The following is a 21,732-nucleotide window of genomic DNA, read 5'->3' as shown; positions in this document are numbered from 1 at the left end:
TCTCCCAGCCATGCAGCGGTGGGCGACGTCCGCGCGGGGCCTCGCGGGGTGATACGGGCCCATTGCAGCCCCTCCGATGCCAAGGGCCCAACTTGTGTCTTCCAGGGAAATTGATGACGAAATCAGAATTGAATCAAGACCCCTTCAGGTAATGGCTGCTCAATGAACTCAAAGCCCGCGTTGGCCCCGGCCTCTTCCCAGGTCCCTCCCACCCTGGGGGAACGTCCTGGGATTCTCCCACCCTGGCCTGTGCGTGCCCCCAGCGTGCGGCTGTCTCCACTTTTGCACCCAGCCAGGAAGCGCCAACACCAGCCACCCACAGCTGGGCACCGGGTTCTGCAGGACAAATGCTGCCCCTTTGGCCCAGGCGCTAAGGTCCCAGGGGACCAGCCCGGCCAGGATTGATCCTGGCCAACTACGCCCGGCTCTGTTAATGGCTCCAGAGAAGAATAGGAGCCAAAGCCGGGAAACAGGCACAGCAGAGAGGGTGGAGTTTCTTCCAACCTGCACGTGCGTGCACGCCGCAGTCGAAGTGCACACAGGTGTGCAATGGGAGTTGTGCAGACACCACCGTGGATGAACGACACCAACGCCGGCCTCTCTCCAAGGCTCAGGCAAGCCAAGAGGGAGGCTTTCTACGCCCCCTCCCCCACCCCGAGCCCTTGGAGGCACCTCCCCCCCATGGGCGTGCGCCAGGTGGAAACAAGTACCCACAGAGTTACTTGAGTACAAGTGCAGCTGCTTTCAGGGATGGGGGTGTTGTACTGCAATACAAGGCACCGGTGTCCTGCTGGAAAAGTGCTTGAAAAAAAGCACTTGCCCACACAGGCATGCGTGTCACAGCTTGATTGTGCACACACATACGGGTCACATATTGATTGCACTCACACGCGTGTGCATTTCACATCTTGCTTGTACTCACATGCACGTGCATGGCACATTTTGATTGCACTCGCGCGTGCGCATGTCACATCTTGATTGCACTCAAGCCCCGGTCAGTGAAAGCAGCCGCATGGTTACTCAAGTACAACATTGGATATTTTTTCCACCTCTGTGTGGAACCGGCGACGGGAACACGAGGGATTCGCTCCCAGCCTCGGCCAGGTCTTGGTGCTGCTCGCCTCGGTGCAGGGCTCTCTGCACACGGCCTTGCCCCAGTTTCACTCCTAGGACAATGTTTAAGCCGCTGGAGTTCAGTTGGGGCCAGGCTGGGTGGCCGTGCCGGCTGCAGTCAGGCAGGAGGAAGGCCGCTTGGGTTCTGCTAACAAGGGGGCGGGGGGTCAAGCCAGACGAACACAGGCAATCGGGAGTAGGAACCAGGAACCCTTTGCTTAGCCATGCGGGTGCCATTGGACCTCACACCAAGGGCCAGGGTGAGTTTGCCATCTTGGTGTGGCTGCAGCCCCAGACCGCCCCCGGAAGGGAGGCAGTAGCCAAGCCCACCTAGCTGGGCATAGCACGGACAGGTGGATAATATGCTCTGGCCAGTGTTACGGTCAGGTGAGGTCACCCAAGGGGACTGTTTGGCTGGAGCAGGGTGGGATTCACCCCCCGGTGCCTCGGGGGCAGGCTGTGTGTCCCCATGCTGCCCAGCTGAGAACCTCCTGTTCCCACTCTGCCCGAGCCTAGGTGCTTGGTCTGTCCCTTGCGAGCATGGCAGTAAGAGCCCCACCGCACAGCCATGGCTGGTGCAGAGCAGCTGGCAGGCCCTTGGGCTAACAATCAGCCGGAGCCCAAACAGCTCCACTGCCCTGGCTGGCCCCACAGCCCAAGTCTGAGTCAGCTGGCCTGGACCTGGACCTGGGGTGAGCTGCGGATTTTATTGCAGTGGAGACCGGGCAGCACCCCTCTAAGAATCAGCAACGACAGGTTGAGGGAATTGGGACGGTTTAGTCTGCAGAAGAGAAGACTGAGGGGGGACTTGATAACAGCCTTCAACTTACTGACGGGAGGCTGCAAAGAGGCTGGAGAGAAGCTGTTCACAGTGGTCATGGAGGGCAGAACACGGAACAATGGTCTGAAGTCGCAGTTGGAAAGGTCCAGGTTGAACATTAGGAAAAACTTTCTCCCTAGGAGGGGGGTGAAGCATTGGAATGGTCTCCCCAGGGGAGTAGTGGAGTCTCCATCCCTGGAGGTGTTTAAGTTTCAGCTCAACAAAGCCCTGGCTGGGCTGATCTGATGGGTTTGGTCCTGCTTAGAGCAGGGGGCTGGACTCAATGGCTTTTTTTAGGTCTCTTCCAGCTCTATTGTTCTATGATTCTATGGAAAGGGCCTCGAGAGGACATTGAATCCAGTCCCTGCCCTCATGGCAGGACCAAGCACCATCCAGAGCATCCCCGATAGGTGTCTATTGAACCTATTCTTAAATATCACCAATGATAGAGATTCCACGATCCCCCTCAGCAATTTATTCCAGTGTTTAACCACCCTGACAGTTCATAAGTTTTTCCTAATGTCCCACCTAAACCTTGCTGCAGTTGAAGCCCATTGCTTCTTGTCCTGTCCTCAAAGGCCAAGGAGAACAAGTTTTCTCCCTCTTCCTCCTTTTTCATACTTAAAAGCTGTTCTCATGTCCCCTCTCTTTTCCAGGCTAAACAAGTCCAGTTCTTTCAGTCTTCCCTCATAGCTCATGTTCTCTCAAACTTTAATCATTCTTGTTGCTCTTCTCTGGCCCTTCTCCAATTTCTCCACCTCTTTCTTGCAATGTGGTGCCCAGAACTGGCCACACACCAGCTGAGGCCCGGTCAGTGCAGGGTAGAGTGGAAGAATGACTCCTGATGTCTTGCTTACGACACTCCTATTCAGAATGGAGGGGGGGGGGGGGGGCGGCCTGACAGGTGGCTATCAGGTGCCCACCAGGCCAGGGAAGCCCTCACAGGGGAGACCCCATCTGGGGAAAGCAAGTGGTTGGATCTCTGCTGACCTGCCCCACCTGGGCGGGGTGGGGCTGCTGGAGGTGTGGGTGCAGCTGGCCTGGTGCGACTCTGGCTGAGGGGCTGATTTTCCCCTAGGCTGGGGCGACAAGCTGTCAGCCCACAATCCAGGAGGGCCGTGAGCAGCTGGGCACCGCCTTCCACGTGATGTGCGTGAGCCGGGCTCTAGCTAGCCTGGTCCCAGGGTGGGCGTAAATAAGCCCTTCCTGGGTGCAGATGTGTGCCTTGGCAGCAGGCGAGGAGCACGAAGGTGGAAAGCAGCCCTGGGAGGGATGGGACCCTCAGAACCCTCCCAGACTAAGCAGAAAATCTGGGGCCCAGTTTTCCCTCTGAATATCACACAGAGGCAGCTTGCCTACCCGCCCCATGGCCTCCCATGGTCCCCTGGATCCCATCAGCAGCTCCTCTCCGGCTGCAGGCCAGGAGCCCGTTGAGTTGCTTCAAGGGGGAAACTACAGTAGGTGCAATGGCCTGAAATCACCCCCTCTCTCCCCAGGCGATCGCCAATGAGGAGGCAATGGAGCGGGCGGTCCTGGCGCAGGCGGGGCTGGTGAGTGGGGTGTGGGGGGCTGGAGCAGCGCTCGGGATTCCCCAGGAATGGTTCAGTTATCTGACCCCCTCCCCTTTCTCTGCTGTCTAAGGGTTGTTCAGCCCTGAAGGCGGCTCCGAGCGAGGGCTCAGAGATCTGGAAGGGGGGAGAGAGCCGCATGATGTTATTTACTCCCCCCGCAGTGAGAACCGGGGTCCCCCAGGCAAGCAAGAGGCAGCGGGTTTCACACGACTGAGCAGCGATCCTGCAGAACTCCTGGCTGAGGGATGCTGGGCAGGGCAGGGGTAGAGCTGGGCACCAGGAAGTCCCAGAGGACAGACCCCCCACCACTGGCTGCTTGCCATGCTAATCACAGCCACAGCCCCATGCTGGGCCAGCTCCAACCCTCAGCCTGCTACAACCCGGGCTGGGCCGGTCCTTATTCATCCTGGTCTGGACAGTGCCCCTCAAGCTCTGGTGTAGGTCACTGTCGGGCAGGAAACGGGGCCAGATCTGACCCAACATGGCAGCGCTGTTGTTTTTAATCCCCCTACCGCTGCGACAGCAGGCAGAGCCTTCCTCCCTCTTGTACGGGGGAAACTGAGGCACAGAGCCGCTAAGTGACTTGCCCGGGTCGATCCAGGGAGTCCAGGGCCAAGCAAGGAGTCAAACTGGGTGCCAGGCTGGCTCAGCCCCTGGCCCACCCGAGATGCCTCCTCCAGAGCAGCTTGCTTGGTTGGCAGGACAAGCAGATCGATGCGGCTGGACTGCAGGATAACCTGAACTCCTACCTGGCAAACCGTGAGTACATGGCCCCAGGGAACTGGTTCTACCCCTCCTGGGCTGGCACCGATGCTGTGCGCTGCTGTCCCGGAGAGGAGCTTTCACCCCAGCAGCCCCGGCGCTGTCCACCACCTCCAACGGGTTTTGCTTAGAGGGTGGAGAATTGACCTGCCCTGGGCGCTGTCCTCTCCAACAGCCAGCCCCCAAGGCAGGCGGTGTTTGGCCCAGTGTGGAGTGGGTCTGGCCAGCTGGCCAGCCTTTCCCCCTTGCGAGGGAGGACAAGGACAGTGCTCCTCCTTGGGGAGATGGGGAAACTGAGGCACAGAGCAGGGGTGTGACCTGCCCAAGCAGACAGGCAGGAAGTCCTGGCTCCCAGCCCCCCAACACTGGCCCACACTCTGCCCTCTGCTGCAAGACTGGAATACCAGAGTCCTGCCCCATCCAGCAGAACTGAAACCCTCCCAGCTCCACCCCCCACCCCCGGGAATCCACTTCCTTCCTAGCGCCGAGGATGGAACCCAGCCAGCCTCCTGCCTCCCCGAGACAAGCCTTTGTCTGACCCTCCCCCCCGCTGCTGCCTTGCAGAGAGCCGCCTGAAGCTGGATGGGTTTGGCCTGGAGCTCTGCCAGAAACTGGTCCAGCACTGCAATGTATCCTTCAGGGGAGCACAGGGGGGCGGGAGAGGTTACACCAAACCCATTGCAGACATCACGGGGCCCAGGGCAGAGCAACCTCCCAGCAAGGCCTTGGCAGTGATGTCTGACGAGTCCTACTTTTGCTCCGGGGGCAGGGAGAGAGCGCGGGCCTGAGCTGCTGGGGACCAGGCCTGCAGCAGGATCTCTGGGGTGTAGATCTCGGGCCACGAAGGCATCGCAGGTTTCCCAGGGGACGGCAGATGTGCTATCAGCGATAGACCCCCTGGGGTGAGGGGGGTTTGAACCCAGGACCTTTGAGCGGAGACGCTCAGACCCAGCGCGGGAGAGCGACAGGAGCTTTGCCCAAGTCCCTCTGAAAGGTGGGGCTTCAGTCCTGGGCTCCACGCTGCCTGAAGCAGCCTCATGTGTGCACAAGCAGGTCACCCACAGTCCTGGCATGCACCCAAAGAGCCACGCCTGCCTCGTGGCAAGGTAACCCCTCCCCAAGGCTGCCTGCCCTGGAAGCGGCCAACCGAGCCCCAGTTCTCCAGCGCCCGGGGAAGGGGGAATCGTGACAGCTCCCCCTTTGCTAGCACAGCCAGCCGGGCTCACAGCAGGAATGGGAGAGAGCAGGGCCAGGGCTGGCATTTCCCTTCACTGAGCCGCATCAGTGCAGCCAGATGGGCAAACTGACACTGCCAGAGTTCAAGGATCTGTGCAGCAAAATCCAAGCCTGGGAGGTGAGCGTGGCTGCAGGAGGCCCTGGTTTGGGGGCTCACCCCAAGGGGCAGGGCTGCTGCAGTATTGGCCAGGCCAGGACACAAGCCAGCCCCATTGCTGCAGAGCGCCCAGTGGGTGGGCTGGAGCGGATGGGGGAGCTCTGCGTAGCACCTTGTATGGCTCAGTGCCCCCCCGTCCTTAAATCAGGGACAAAATAGTTATGGGGCACCTGCCGGGTCTCTGCACCCGCCCCCTTCACCAAGCTGGTCCCACCTCTCTGAGCCAAGGCTCCTTCTGGTTTTCCAGCCACATGCAGAACGAATTTTATTCTGGGCACGAAGGCCTGGGCCCATGTGCACCCCCAGGAGACACAAACACTGCCAGCCGGGGGCCTCTGCTAAGCAGCGGGGCGGCTGCCCAAGCGCTCAGCTCCCAGCGCGTCCTGCTCTGAGCTAGAGCCCCTGGCGACGGAGCTGGGAAGGAGCCAGAACTTTCAGCCAAGTCAGGGAGAGCTGCAGCCTCCCAGCACTGACCGGGGCGGAGAGGAGCAAATCACAGACCTTGGGCTCAGCGCACACCCAGAATTAGATTCCCCTCAGTGCTGACCTCTGGCTCAGGGCCAGGGCAGGGTCTTGAGGTCTCTGACCTTTCTCTGACTTTCTCCTGCTCCCGTTCCAGGCTCTCTTCCTTGAGTACGACACCGACCTCTCAGGGACAATCAACATCCACGAAATCCCGCTGGTGCTGGATGCAGCAGGTGAGGGGGGGGCCAGGACTTCAAGCAGAGCTGCAGGGGAAGGTGGAGGGATATCGACCTCTGGTGGGAGGCGGGAACAGCAATGGCCACGCCCACCAAAGGGGGAGGTCTGAAAGAACCCAATCAGCTCACCCGCAGATGAAGGGGGAACAGCAGCTGGCCAGCAGGGGGCGCTGCTGCAGAGGCCTCGGGGCGGGGCCTCAGGGCACTGCTGCTCAGGTGTGTGCCAAGGGCGGAGGTGAAGTGGGGGGCAGAGACCCTCCTTGGGGCGGGGGGGGTGTGTGACCCTCTGCTGCAAAGACCTGAAGCGTCCCACCCCCCCACCCCACCAGCAAGTGGGAAATGCTGCCACCCCCTGCCAATGCCTGGCCAGTGATGGGATCCCACAGCTCCCCCAGCAGCCAGGCCAGGGGGCTGCTCCCCTGCAGGTTAGAAAGCTCTTCCCGATGTCTGCCCTGCCCTGCTTGCTGCAGATGAAGCCTGTCACTTCCTGTCCTAACGTCAGCAGCCATGAGAACAGCTGCCCCCTGCTTCGCCCCAGCCCTTAACCCCCAAAAACGCTGTTCTCAGGCCCCCCAGTCCAACTGTGACCTGTTTGCAAATGAGGAGGGCGAGGCCGGACTCTCGGCTCAGCCTTGGACCTGTTGGGGGCTTGGGCAAGTCACCTCCCCACTTTGCTCTCAGACTATAAACTCTGGCTAGGGCTGTTCGTACAGCGCCTGGCACACGGGGCCCCTCTGCCAGGCGGGTTCTGCTGCCGTACAAACAGGGAAACGCTGTGTCCCCAGAGCACTAACCCTTGCTCTCGGAAATCGACCTGGGCCAGGGCCCTGGGCCTGACGCACCCCTTCCAGTCCAGCGCTCCTGCCAATCCCATAGGGAATCTCTGCACCCCGCGACATGAAGGAACTTGCAAAGATCCCAGGGCTCTGGGCTCCCTGGGCCTGTGCTTAAACCACTAGGCCACCCAGCCTTGCCAGTGCGGGAACTAGAGAAGAAAAGAACCAGGCCAGGAACCGCTGCAGCTGCCGTGCAGCTGGCCCCAGGGCCCGGCTGTACGCTGGGTGACACTCAGGCCTTTTGGCCCTTGGCCCGCAGGGTTCCACTTGAACCGCTCGCTGCAGGAGGCCATCACACGCCGATACTGCGACCGCTCCCTGCTGATCGACTTCAACAACTTCCTGGCCTGCATGGTGCAGCTGGAGGCCATCTTCAGTAAGCGCTGCCTCCCTCGGGGCTAACGCCTCTCCCACCACAGCGCTGGGGGGGTGGGGCGCAGGGCTGGGAAGGGAGGGGTCTGCCCTGGAGGAGGGGACAGGGGCTGGGAGGGGCTTGTGACGTGGTGCAAAGGGTTGGGGCCATCGCCTGGGGCAGGGGGGTTGGGATGCAGGGGCTGGGAGGGGGCAAGGGTGCAGGAATGGGGGGGGCAGGGGGGGAGCAAAGGATTGAGGGGAGGTTGGGGCTGCCAGAGGTGCTCTCTGGTGGGGATGTGCTTACCTAGGAAGCTCCAGGCAGCAGCCTGGCAGAGCCCTCAGTTCGGCTCCCTGCTCAGAGCGAGGGGCAGGGCAGAGTGGGGAGCCCTGGCCAAGACTCCTGCTGAGCAGTGGGCCGAATCTAGGAGCTTGGTGGTCCGTATTTGGCCCTCCCCTGGGCTAGAGACTTACAGACTCGGGGGCGTCTCGTAGCAAGGGCTAGGAAGCCAGCGGGGAGCAGGCAGCGGAGGGGACACCTGAAAGAGCAGGGGGCAAGGTTCCAGCTCCCTGGCCTGCTGCAGGTCACTAGCTGCTCCTTTGGGAAGAGTGTAAAACACAGGCCCTGGAAGGAGGGCTCAGAGCGCTGCACTCGCTGGGTGGGGGATGGGGCACATGGGCACTGCTGAATCTCAACGCCCTGGGGCATGCCGGGATCCAAGGGCTGAACTCCTTCGCCCCAGTTCTGTGCTCACCAGGCAGCCACTTGCACCAGTGCCCAGGGCTCCCACGTGCGAAGGGCAGCAGTGGGCACCAGCTTTGCACTGTGCCCGAGTGTGCATGTTCTGGGCAGAGGAGGATCCTGGTGCACAGACAGAGAGAGGGTGGGAGAGCTGTAGGGGAAGGAGCTGCCTGCTGAGTCTCCCTTTCCCTTTGCTGCGGCAGGGCAGTGCAAAGAGCACGACAAAGCCAGCACGGGGACAATCTCCATGACGCAGGAGCAGGTGAGAAGCCTGGGCTCCCCGCTGCTCTGTGCCTGGCCTGCTTGAGCGGAGTGGAGACCTCGTGTCAGGTCAACACCTGCCTCCTGGGAGCTCCCTCTCAGGTTGCACCTGCCTGCGCTCTGTACCCTCCTGAGACCCCCTTAGAGCAGGTCTCCGGTGATGTCTCTTGGGCTCCAAGTCATCTCCTTCTTGGTTTGGGGCTGTGCACCCACAGCTGCCCCACTTGAGACCCTACCTGGGGCACTCCCCGGACTCAGTCCTCACCCAGTCCCTGCTGCCAGCTAGGAGCTCCTTCAGTGCTCCCCCCGCCCCTGACTGCAAATTGCCCTGAGCTCAGTCTCACTCACCAGCCAGGAGGCTCAGGCTGCCACACGTTTAGCTGTGGTTGTGCTGCAGTTCCCTCAGGCAGCTGGGCATGGAGGCCTTCTCCAGCTCTTAGCACCAATGCTATCCAACCACACTGGCCCTACCGCTTGGGTGTGCCACTCCTTTTATATGGCCCTCCTGGTCCTGATTAGTTGCATCCCATGCAGCCACTCTAGCTTGTGTGGAGGACCTCTCCACTGCTCCGGTCCTGGGACGGGTGTGGCAGAGCCCCAAGGTCTCCAGCAGGGGGCCTCTGGGCTCATTTCAACCCCTGAGATTATGCTTGTGCGCTTCAGTATTCAGGCTGCCCCCCCCGCTGAGCTGCAGCCCCTTCCCCTCCTAACCGCCCCCTTGTCTCACCCCCAGGAGAAGGCATTAGCAGTCCCTGCTGAGCCCTGGCAGGAGGAAGGGCTGGTGTGAGGCATGTGAAATGCAGCCAGGAGCAGGGCAAACTTCCCCCTCAGCTCAGCCAAGGCCAAAGCTACACCTGGGTCTCTGGCCACTTGGCTACTCGCTCCTGACCCTGCGGCTGTGCCGGTGCCCCTCCGGCCCAGTCTGCAGCCTGTGTCTACCCACAATCTCACACCACTCCCCTCTCTCTCCTTCCCCACTGCTATGCTGAGCCCTTTGGTCCCAACCCTCCTGCTACACTCCTGCCCCCAACCCCTTCTCCTGGTTACCCAACACATCCCCCGGCCACCACCATCAAACACCCTCCAGTGCTTGCAGTTCCTTCCTGGCCCGCCCTAGGGTGTCAAATGTGCTAGTGAAGTAGCGTCTTACCCCTTGCTTTTTCCTCTCCTGTGACCAAAGCAACCAAGCGAGAGCCGCTTCCACACTGGGGTGCTGCTTGAGGGCCTCATCTTCACACGCAGCGTGGAAGACGGGGACAGGCTTGTGTTGCCTGCTAATGGGTGCTGGTTTTGTTTCTACTTTCAGTGGTTGGAGCTTGCCACCCTCACCTAAGCTGGAAGAGCTGGCAACCATCTTTAAGGAGGAGCAGCAGTAAACACCTAATGAGATGCAAGTTAAAAAAGGAGTTAAGGGGGATGCACTAGGAGAAAGAATGTACGATTTTTGTACTACTCATTTGTCGCCAGTTCACAGCATTCAAGGCCAGAAAGGCCTCAGATCATCTCGCTTGATTTCCATATCACACAGGCTGCACTACTTCAATGTTATCCTTATATTGAGCCAAATACTTTAGGCAGACAAATTATCTCGTCCGGAGAGTCGTAGTTGCGATTGGAAATCTTCAAGACATGGAGGATCTGCCAGTTCCCTTGGGAGTTTATTGCGATGCTGCTGATCACTGCCTGCTTTGTAACTCTGATTTGTCTGGCTTTCACCGCCTACTGCCGGTTCTTGCATCTGCCCGCTTGGAGCCTTTTAATCATCTGATGTTCTCTTCCCATGAAGGTACCTATACACTGAAATCAAAACACGACCAGGAGTCCGCGGCACCTTACAGACAAAGACTGTGTCTGCATTGGAGAATTGTGTTGACAAAACCTGTGGTGTTTCCACACTAAAAATGTGTTCGGACAACAGAACTCGGCACTTTTTGTCAACAGTCTTCTCTCCGCCCCACACGGCCAAACCCCTTTCTCGACAGAAGATGGTAACAAAAAAGTCGTGTGGACGCTTGGGGTGGAGAGGTGCCCTGTCGACAGACAGGGCTTCTGGGTCACTGGGCAGCCCTGTCCGCTGTGCTTCCAGTTGGCCGCTCTGTCGAGAGTGCGGCTGGGCAGTCTGGCCCCTCTCTGTCGACAGAGCAGTCTGCTTTCGTGCGTGACTGTGGTCTGTTGACAGTGTAGACGCAGCCTAACAGATTTATTTGGGCATAAACTTTTGTGGAATAATTTTTGCGATGCTGTTGCATTTTTTCCAAATACTCCGCACTGGGCTCATCTCTTGAGATGGAGCAAATTCAGTCCTCTCTCAGCACGCTGGTCTGCTGGGGCGTGGCTCTGCCCTTCCCACATCCCAGTCAACACCCAGCTCCCTAGAGTGTGGGGGTTGGCTGGAGGGAGGGTTACTGGGGGGGTAGAGTGCACATTGCGCTGCTCAGCGCTCCGGGGTGTAACTCACCCGATGTTCCCAATATGCTGAATGCTTTTCGGTGTCGAAACAGAATTTTTACCTTGAACTCGCAGCAGCTGAAATTAGCATCTAATAAAAATGTTAAAAACATTATCTATTCGAGGTGTCTTTACTCAAAGTGGGTGAAAGCAATGAACACACATCTACATATTCTGACTACACACCCACGTATATACATCACCATTGTGCTCTGGGGGCGAGTTCAGATCCCAGATCCACGGACTCAGGCTTGTGGGTTGCATACGGCAGGGCTCAAACCAGCACTGCAGACATTCAGGTTGGGGCTGACGCCCACAGTCTGATCCCAGGGTGTGGTGGGAGAATTCAGGGCTTAAGCTTCACCCTGGGCCCGAGCTCCACAGCTGTTTATTGCCCGACTCTGTAAACGTGAGCTCTGAGACTTGCTGCTGCAGATTTTAAAATGCAGTGTAGCCCTACTCGAAAAGCCCAAGGCATGGACTGTAGCCCTATAAGCACTGAACACCTTGCAGCAGTTGGCTCCAGCCCTGGAAATGCCAATAGAGCAAGCTGGGAAATTATTTTTTCTTCTGCTAAAATTTTTCAGTAAAGCAGTTTTGGTTTGGACTTCAGTATTTCAGGGTTTTGTTGGGAAAAATGATTTTTCCCCCCAATTAAAGCTTGAAATATCAATGAAAAATCCCCCCACCCCAAACTGATCAAAAAGGCATTTGACAGACGTTTCCCCCAGCTCTACCTTACAAAGGTGATAGCAGCTGTGGAGGAAAAAAGAAAAAAACATCCCCCTTCCACACAGTTTAAGCCCATGTGACACCATGTGCCTGGGGGACACCCCGAGTCGGCTTGCAAGAATGAGACTGCAGGACTGGGATCATGTTTCCAAAGCATCGGGCAGAATAGCCCTTAACCGTATTTCCGCAGAAAGAAACTTTGGGTCATGTTTGTACCCAGGTGCTGTTTGGGTTCTTACATACTGGTAAGATACAGCCAGGGCCTAACTTGCAAACCATTGCTAGATATCAGACCGTCTTGAAGCAAAAGCACTACAAATAAGGAGTTCCATAACAAATAATAAATGAACCATCTGAAGTCAGGAGTGCTTCATTTACATATTTTGAAACTGTATTCTTAAGGTCTTTGGAAAGAAACACAAAACAATTCGTATACAGTATTTAAAAAGAAGAGCAATTTAATTTACACAGAAGTACTAAATGTACATAATTCTTTAAAAAAATTGTTATACACAATAAATACAGTACAAAATTATTTTATAGTACTATATTTTGTTTTGAACTGTGATAGCGTTCACTGGTACCAGCGGGGCAAGAAAGAAAAGGGGAGCGTTTTACTTGGTTAAGTGGTGGGGAATTTTCCCTCTCCTTTTTTGCAAGTGTTGCTGTGACTTTATTTGGGGAATATGGGGTGGGGGGTGGGGATCTGGGAGGGGATGAACAGTTGGGGAGGACAAGTTTACTTTTTGCCATGGTTTTCTTTTTGCATTTCCTCTTCTGATTAATTCTACAGAGACAAGCTGACAAGAATAGGGGGCAGCTGCAAATAAAAACTCATTAGCTGTGCCCCTGCACATCAATGTAAATTAAAATGTGCAGAAAAGGGGTGAAAAGTACCCCCACTCCCCGCTGTGGAAAGAAAAAGTTAGTCACTTCAAGTTCATTTCAAAATACTGGGAAGTTGTAAAAAAAAATTTTTTTAGTTGACTTTCCTGTAACAGTGAAAAAGCCAACACACATCAGCCTTTGTCCAAAAGGGGGTGTCTGGTTTTAAAGTTATCCAACTTGCAGAGAAAGGAAAAAAAAATAATGCTCTAATGATCCCAAGCCACACTTCCTTTTAGATTAAAAAATTAGACACTAAACAAAAACCAAACAATTTAATACACATTTTTATATATATATATATGTATATATAAAAAAAGAAATTGCCAAATATTTTAGCCTGGGAATTGTCATTCCTTATTGCTACCTAACCAATCCTCTCATTACAGATAATGAAGGGTTCAGAGGGGCCACTGGCTGATTTGACCTCTAGTATTTGCAAGCCAATCCAAAATGGGGTTCTCTCCTTGGATTTTTTTTTAATCTTCCTGCTCTGTGGCACAAAACAGTGTTCAAATGCAAAATTAAAACCTCAGTAATAACAATAAATCAATCACTTTCAGTTTGCTTGTCTTCTAACAAGACCAGGCTATCATGATAAAACAGGAGACCTCCCTTCTTAAGTATAATCAATGCATCAGAATGTATCAAAGGCAGTTCCCCAGCAACAAACCTTACAAAGTGTGATTGAGAAGGCTACCCAAAATGGAGGACTTAAAAAACACCTGGGTACAAAGGCAGAATTTATCAGGTAGTTTTGTGAACTGCTCCACAGCATGAAGTGAATGGAAAAGCAACACTGCTAATTGTTTTTAAAGTAAAATATTAGAAAACCTGTGGGCACAGAGGCACAGACCTGATACGTAACTATCCAAGAAACCTACATCAGTGGTGGATGGTCTGATTTTAAACCATGCTTGTCAAAGAAAAAAAGCAGACCTTTTTATTTTTCATTTTTGGTTAAATTATAATCTCTAAAAATTGTCTCCAGTAAACTGCAAATTTTCCTTAAGACACAAACTTTTCTCGACTTCACAAGACACGTAAGGGCTAAGAAGAAGAAATCAATGTTGCAGAATAGTTTGGGTGAGCAGTCACTGTCCAAAACTTTCTACTTTCGCCAGTAGTCATCTTATTACTGTTCGGGGGCATGACGAATGGCGATGTCTTTGCCCATATTGCTGTTTTCCAAAAAGGACGTGTCAGGAAATATTTGGCTGAGTGCATAAAGCCACTGGAAGTGAACAGGACACGTAATGAACACTAATGTTGGACTTCAATGTTTCTGTCACAGTTTAAAAAAAAAATGGTTAGCTCATAAAAAGGTGTGCAAAAGACAGTAAGGCCAGGTGGTAGAACGAGAACCCGCCTGTGGTTCTCCAATCCCAGCACGCACCTTCCAACAGATTAGGGCATCTTTGTCAATTCTGTACTTTCACAGCTGGAAGGACCTGATTACATAAACTTCTCTAGTCTGTCAAGTGCTTTTACAGTCATGAGAGTTAAATGCACACTGCTGGTTTACACTAGGTCTTCAGTATTTTTGATTTACACCGTGGGCGAGCATGTCCTGAGTTGGGAGAAAGGAGGCAAAGGCAAGAATGAGTGTGCAAAAATAATGTCAATGATAAGAATTGAAAACAAGGGACTAGCAAGGGATTCTAGTATGTACCGAAGACCCCAAGGGTGACCCTGCACAAATCCTAAGAAACCGGTGTTCAAATGACTTACTGCTTAAAGTCACCATTCCCTATGCTACAGTAATTCACCTTCCTTACTGCTTTTAAAGCCACTTCATTCTTAGAAAATACCCGATTCCATCCGCTGAATTGCAACAGCTGCTTCTGCTCTAAATTAATAATTTTCTCCTTTTTGTATTTCTTGGAGTGGAGTTACAAGTAGCATGAATACTTTTAAGGCCTCTTTTTGGTAAGAAACGAAGAGGAGAGGGAGGTGAGGTAAGTAATAGGGTCCAGATTTTCAGAAGTTTTCAGCAGTTTCAGTGGATGCTGAGTATTTTTGAAAATCTAGACATTTCATTTAGACGCCTAAATATGAGCTGTTGAGTACTGAGCCGGAGGGAGAAAAAGAAAAGTTGCTGGTAGAGTCTCTTGAAATGTAATATAAAAGTAGGCAGTTGCATTTTAAATGGAGTTTGCAGATTTCAATACAATGTTCATCACACAAAATTGGCCCAGAAAGGGAAAGATACCTTGATGATTTACAAAATTCACAGATCCTAAAAGACTAAGTTTGAAGTCTGTTTGTAATGAGCAGATGAGAATATGTAGGAATTTGAATGCAGTTATGGCTAATTCCCAGGGTCTGGGAATTAGATTTATGATTTCTTCTTGGAAAGAAAGGGAAGCAGCAAAAGACAAAAATAATACAAGAGTTATAGCTAGTGCCTGAATGCAGTTCTTCTGGCTCCCTGTCAAGACCGCAAGCTGCTAAGCTCCAGTACAACTTCTAGGCCTAACTTGTTCTGTTGGTAAAACACTGGGCCATTAGCCAAGAGGGTGGCCTGTGTTTAATCTACAGCCTGACCATGTGTTTCTCTTTTCACATGCAAAAAGCAGGAAAAATAACATGGATCTGGAAGTATATGAAGCAGCTACTTATTAAGTAACTCCTAGAACGAGGCCAAGCAGTCCCGTCTCTTCAAGCATACATTCAGGAGATGAACTGGAGCCTCTAAAATATGTAAGAGGGCATTACGTATGTGAATAAAGATTGAGATTCTACCTTTTAAAAATAATGATAATAAAAAAGAGACAAGAAAAGGTTAGGGGAATTCCAGGCAACTGTAAGGGTTACACTGCAACCAGTTCTAAAGGTGACCAAAAAAGGGTTTAATAATGCGCTTGGTTAATGCTGACAGTGTCAGACAGTAAATCTGCTCCCACACAGACAGGAACCTACAACAGAACCTTTCAAAGCATCTTTTTCCCTTAAAAGTACAGGTCTAACAAAACATGGGCCCAGGCACTCTGGCTCCCCTGCCATGTTAATAACCCGATTCACTTTGTAATGCCAGACAGAGCTAAAGGTCCAGAATTTGCAGCTTGAAGGGACTCAGGGATGCAGCAGGTCAGTGAGATGCCAACACACACAACTCAGGGCTCTTGTGTATTAGAGTGAGAGTACCCTGAGGATAACTCAGCACTCACTGCACTTGGTACTGCGGCGCTGTTCCCACCTGAGCCAGGGAGGTAAATGGATCAAAATAGCACATTATTAAACGGTCAACAATGGGATTCATCTTTCTACTACCGATGGTTAAGAGACAGACAGGATGGAAGGCTGGAAGGAAGGGCATAGCAGATCAGCACTTCAGAGGTGAGATCGTTACCTCCCTCCTACCCTGGGCATTGGTACCAGACAGAGACCTGAGGGGACCAAACACTTGCAGAGTACATTGTAAATAAAGCACATGGTGACCAATCTACTCAAGACATGCATGCGAGGAGCCCATGGAACCCCATACTGGACACTCCCGCACTTGGCTCCTCAGCTTACGTATTATACCAGGACCCAGGACAGGCACTCACTGGATGCTAAGCTGCTCTGACTCATGTGGCATGAGCTGGATACACTGATGGCTGGTGGAAGAATGTTAAAAGGTGTGAGCCCAAAGACTTGGGTGAGTCTGGCTCCAGTAGAATCTTAATCCACTTGTTCGTGGGAACAGTCTTCATACCACACCTAGAGACATGTGCCTTTGCAGACTCTGTTTTAATTCCCCCAGAGTTGGCAAACTTTCTGGGAGGCCCATTCTTCTTCCAGTGAAATCAATGGAGTCTTGCCATTGATTTCAATGGGACCAAAGTTTGGCCCTAGGAAGGAATTTACTGGGACATTCTGAATCCTAGTAGACAATATATGAGAGGCTAGTGTGGTGGTTCCCTTAAGATTCGAATTCTGTTGCTGGGATTGCTGTAGAAGGAAAACACCGAACTTCCAGGGAACAGCAGGCGGCGGCTTTGCATTTTGCTGTGGTGGCCTCTTATAGTTAATCAACACATACTAACAGGCTTCCTCCTACAAGAGTCCGAGAACAGAAGATGCAATTCAGGGCATCCATTAGAGGTGTGTGCTGGGCATGTTGAATTGCAGATGAGTTTTAACCAAGGGGCAAATAAAAGCAGGAGAAGGCCAAATTTAAATGGCTCTAATTGATAACACTAATAATTCTTCCTTCTTCTGTTCACAAACGCTCTCCTTTGACATACGATAATGCCAGCAGGCCAGGTACTCCGCTCCAGGTTCACAAAGATACGCTTGCCCTCCTTTCCTACCCTCCCTCAGGGACACTTTTGCAAATAGGAAAGAGGCTGATATCGGAATAGTGTCCATCTGTGTTAACATCACCATCTTTGCAGCTTGCTCTGTTAGATCTCCCCCCCGCCACATAGGCCCACCACCCAGGAAATTGTACATTATATCATGAACTAATCTGGGTTGAGCAGGTTCTCCATCAGGCCATATGTCCAAGGTGAGTATGTATGAGAAGAGCTAAGGAAAAGAAAAGTATCACTCCCATGCTACTACCATCGTTACCCATTTTGTCGTAAGCCTCTCACACAAAGTAGTACCTGGCACCTGTTTTTCTCTGAATGCCCTGCTTTAAAGATGTTCCTTAAAAAATTCAACATTGAAGGCCAAAAAAAGAGGATGTGGTTTGATAAAATACCATTATTGAAATGAAGGTTAGGAGGACTGAAGCCCATTAATTTACAGAACTCAGTTCATGGACAAAACTGAAGAAAGAAATACTGTAAAGAATCAAATACTAAAAGGTGCTAGAAAACACACCTACCTTCCTCTGCCTTGGGATGGAGAATCGCCCAGTGACTGTAATAGAACACTTTGCATTCTAAGTGTAATCAACCCCGTTGCAAGCAATGCATTTTAGGGGAGCTTGAGTTTCTTACAAGTTGATTTTGATTGTGTATTTATTATAACTTCCTGTTTGTATTACCCTCCTGACATTTCACCACTTCTTAATCCCCACTGTGGGCAGTTAAGAGCACTGGGAGTGGGGCATAAGTTACTTTAATCAGGCTTCTACTTTAGATCATTCTCTCTGTCTTGCCTATTGACAGACGGAGTGACACCCTTTTACACACGTACACTCCAGACCAGCAAGAGGAAATACATTCCCTCACAAATTCCATTCTCCCATCCAGGTTTGAACTGTGAGATCCCACTGAAAGAAGTAGGGACCCGTCAGCTTGAGAGACTAAGGAGGTGGTGTGCTGATACTGCAACCCATCTGTATGGTATATACAGCTCCTATCATGTGGTAATGAATGACATCAGCAAGTTGAAGGAAACCAGATTAATGGCACATAACAAATACTTAATGGCATTGATGCAAAGCCCTTACTGCCCTTACTGCTACTACCACCCATAAAAATGCTCTAATGGGATGAATGCCACACATACAGGTTACAGCATCTACATATGTACAACATACATATATAAATATAATTAAATTATGGTTACATACATACCCATGTGAGGAAACAGTGAAAAGAAACAAAAATATTTCCACTGTTACCACACATTTGGGTAAAGAAATAATAAGGCATGAGTGGGAATAAATAGATCCTCCTCAGGGCTCCTGGCATTAAACAATGTAAATTTTTGGAAGGGTTTATCTCTGTTGTTTGCAGTGAAATAATTGTAATCTAATACAGTTCACAGTTCCTGGCATTTTCTGTATCGCAGTACTTGCTGACATTGTCCATGTGTCGGTCTGGTGTGAGACTGACCATGAGCATTGTGATAAACTTGCAACACAGGGAAGATTGAACTGGAAAGACAGAGCCCCTACACATTAAAACAAAATGTCTTGATGTTACGTTTAACAGCGAGCATTTAACTGACAAATCTAGGATAGAGAGGAAGCAGCAGCCCTAATGTACACGTGGTTGGAATCCTTAACACAAGGCAGGTGTTAGAAGTCAATCTAGACAAAGCCACTGGACGTTTGTCAGCAAAAGATCTGCTATCTGATCCACCACAGCATTCACCTGCTCATATACATTTAAGAAGGCTTCTAAACCTCTCTCTGTGCCTCTGAGTTCCAATGCCTGCAGGATGTGGAAAGAACCATAATGAGAAAGAACTAAAGGAAAAGTAAAATCAGGAACTGATCAAAAACAATCACGCAGGGGGACAAGTGGGCCTGCTGGCACAGTGGAAGTGTTCTGCACTGCTATGAAGAGGATGATTTGGGTTTGACACTCAGTCTAATACTCTCACACCCCAGACTGCCAGAGGCTAGCAGTGCTATTGAAGTGGAGAGGAAAGAGCACTTGTGTCATTCATCAGTCCCAACTTCTAACTGATATGGGAGAGGCTTTGACAGGCTCCTAAGGGAGACTGATCAAGTCCTCCTTAGTCAGAAGGCTGACGATCATGTCACAGGGTCTTAAAGGTACACACTGTTTAAAAAAAAAAAAACCAAAAAAAAAAACAACCCAGGGATTTCCCCCTTATGGCTTTAATAAAGAAACACAGGGCCCCCATGGGAAAGCAATACGATGAAGGCAGCCGAGATCATGGAAGAAGAGCTTAAGAAAACGTTTAAACAAACAACAAATGATGAGAGCAGAAATGTAAAACATGTAAACATTCACTTGGCATTTTTTGCTTTCTGCCTTTGCCTAGCTCCAGGCAGAACACTGTAACATAATGCCATGGCCCCAGAGTGTTCTCCTATCAGCACACCCCCTGCCTTGGAATGCTGCAGGGAAATGCCAGACCAGCTTCGCTTCTAACACAGCTTGAATACACTTTGCCGGGTTGCTATGAAAATATCAGGTTGCCATGGAGTACAACAAAAAGCAATGTAGCCACCCCCCTCAGAGTAAAAGATTGCATGATATTCCTCTCTTTTTCCTCAACGCTCCTGCTCTGCTAGACCCACCCAAAGCTACTCCCAAGGGAATTGCTTCTCTTCAAGTTGAAGGAGTAAATCTTACAGGCTTATTTGTAAACTTTCTTTTGAGTGATTAGTGTTTGCATTTCCTTTCTTGACCTCTTTTTTTTTTTCTTTTTTTTTTTGCCCTTTCTTGACCAATGAGATGTTCCACAAGCACAGGCCTGATTCTTGAAATAACTTAACAAAAACAATAAATTTTGCCCCTGTGGTGATTCCCGCAGTCCCTTTTTGCCTCCCACTGGCTTGACTTGCAATCTGTTCAAAGTTTAAGATGGGGTGGGGGGGGAGGGAAGAGACTGATCAATCAGATAGTCAAATTAGCAATTTGTTACAGAATCTAAATTACACAGCCAGCACTACCTATGGGCCCCGTCAATCCCCTCCCACCCGCCTGGTTGCTTCTCACTTGCAGTTATAGGGTGCATTTGATGAGACGAGTGTATTGTAAATCCAGCCTCAGCCTGTATTTTACAACATCCAGAACCCATCATTTAAACACTTGGATGAAGCATCCTTAGGATACCCTCTTCCCCGACTCCTGCTGGTGCCAGGCCCGAGCCATTAGGTCTCTGGGTAGGCAGCACCAATGACACCCATGGTGCTTGACCACTTCAGCCAGCAAGAGCTGCTTCTTCGGTCCTTGCTTTCTGTCCAGCTTCTGCTCCATTTGGTTTTGTGTTATCTGTTCAACGTCCTTGCTCCAAGGCCACCATTGTGATTAGGGGCAAGGTAAGCATCTGTACGATGGACAGGTGAAGAGAAAGGGGAGGAAGAGGAGTTGTACGAGGAGGAGGGTGTCCGGATGTTCTGACCCCCAGTCTGAGGTTGCTGCAGGTTGAGAATGCTGTCAATGGCACTCTGTAGGTGCTCATTAAGGGAGTCATCCTGGGGGCTGTCGCTGGAGAAACTGGCATTATCCACGTCAAAGGACTCCGACTTCCTGCGCTTGGCTGGAGGCAAGGGCACCTCCCAAGTGAGCTCTGAGCCAGAGCTGTGGTCAGGGGGCTCCGTTTTTATCATTCCATGATAAAACTCATCCTCTACTTCTGCAAGTTCCTTCATAAGGCCACTGGTAGAGTCATCAGTCTTCTGAGGGGCCGGGCTGTCTTGCATCACCAGAGAACGGGCATCACTCCGGTTGAAAAACAGCAGCTTGGAGCTCTCCTCTGGCTTGCTCTTCTCTGCTGCAGCCACAGTTGGGGTTTCGTGGGTTTTGAGAGAGGTGATTACACCTTTGGAGCTTTCCTCCTGCTTGATCACAAGGGTACTGGGGATCATATCAACCTTTGGGATGCCTCCCTTTGGACAGGCATCACTGGCTTTATCTGCTACAAAAGCATCCACATTCTCTCTGTAAGTCTTACGAAGCGGAAGCCTGCAGTAGGTCACAATGGGTCTTTTCTCCACAGGAGCTGAGGTTACATGGTCAATAGTCCCATTCATTTGCCCGGCGGCGGCAGTGGTGGTGGTGGTGGTGGAGGAGGAAGAGGAAGCTGAAGAGTGCTGGTCAGCTGTTTTAATGACTGTGCATACTGGAGGTGGTTGATGAACTGGGTCCAAGGCAGTATTGTGGACCACCTTGCTCAGACCAGCCTCCTGTTTGATCTTCAGCTTCAGCCCAATCCGGCTCCGTGCCTCATAAGTTTTTATTGGGGGCTTGCTCCTTGAGGGTAGGGCATCCTCATCTCCATCCAAAGAAGGTGACGCTTTTGCCCATGTGACTGAAGGGGAGCCTCCACTGTGCTTGATAACCAATTTGGTGGGGTGGATCTGAGTAGCTGTCTGCACTGGAGGCACCTTTAGGTTCTCAGAAACTGGAGTTATGCTGGACACAGAGGCTAGAGCCAGAGAGGAAGTGAGGCTCTGTGAGCGAGAAGATGATGAAACATACTCATCTGCAACAAAAACACAATGTCACAATCTAATCTAGTCAAATCAGCACATGGTGAAAACAGCCATTAGAAAAATGGTAAAAATACTGTGTCGACCATAAAACTAATAATAATTCTTGACTTTTCTTAGCATCTAACACAACTGCCCCAACTAATTAACTCACCCTAAATTACCCTTAGCCCATGAGAGTAGTTTTATTCCTATTTTAGAGCAAATCACCACTAGAGCTGGGATTAGGAAACCAGGAGTCCTAATTCATTCTCCCTTTCTTC

The 21,732-nt window shown here is 51.6% G+C and overlaps 2 protein-coding genes across 4 annotated transcripts in view; one reads left to right on the top strand and one right to left on the bottom strand.

Moving 5' to 3' along the window:
- Window positions 1–11,103, top strand: part of CAPN12 (calpain 12) — a 28,295-nt gene extending 17,192 nt beyond the window's left edge. The window contains exons 13-21 of the mRNA XM_075017920.1: window positions 106–148; window positions 3,430–3,483; window positions 4,206–4,263; window positions 4,831–4,895; window positions 5,552–5,620; window positions 6,279–6,357; window positions 7,456–7,572; window positions 8,493–8,551; window positions 9,857–11,103. Coding sequence (XP_074874021.1) covers window positions 106–148; window positions 3,430–3,483; window positions 4,206–4,263; window positions 4,831–4,895; window positions 5,552–5,620; window positions 6,279–6,357; window positions 7,456–7,572; window positions 8,493–8,551; window positions 9,857–9,883 — 571 coding nt within the window. The 3' untranslated portion in view covers window positions 9,884–11,103. The remainder of the gene's footprint in view (window positions 1–105; window positions 149–3,429; window positions 3,484–4,205; window positions 4,264–4,830; window positions 4,896–5,551; window positions 5,621–6,278; window positions 6,358–7,455; window positions 7,573–8,492; window positions 8,552–9,856) is intronic.
- A 1,046-nt stretch (window positions 11,104–12,149) lies between these two features.
- The window catches only part of BICRA (BRD4 interacting chromatin remodeling complex associated protein), a 157,967-nt gene continuing 148,384 nt past the window's right edge, over window positions 12,150–21,732 (bottom strand). For all 3 annotated transcript variants that reach the window (XM_075016531.1, XM_075016534.1, XM_075016532.1), the window contains one exon: window positions 12,150–21,462. In XM_075016531.1, coding sequence (XP_074872632.1) covers window positions 20,246–21,462 — 1,217 coding nt within the window. In that variant the 3' untranslated portion in view covers window positions 12,150–20,245. The remainder of the gene's footprint in view (window positions 21,463–21,732) is intronic.

The sequence above is a fragment of the Carettochelys insculpta genome, chromosome 22 (genome assembly GCF_033958435.1).
Source record: "Carettochelys insculpta isolate YL-2023 chromosome 22, ASM3395843v1, whole genome shotgun sequence".
Taxonomy (NCBI): domain Eukaryota; kingdom Metazoa; phylum Chordata; order Testudines; family Carettochelyidae; genus Carettochelys; species Carettochelys insculpta.
Note: the sequence above shows the minus strand (reverse complement) of the source record. Positions and strands in the feature narration are given on the sequence as shown.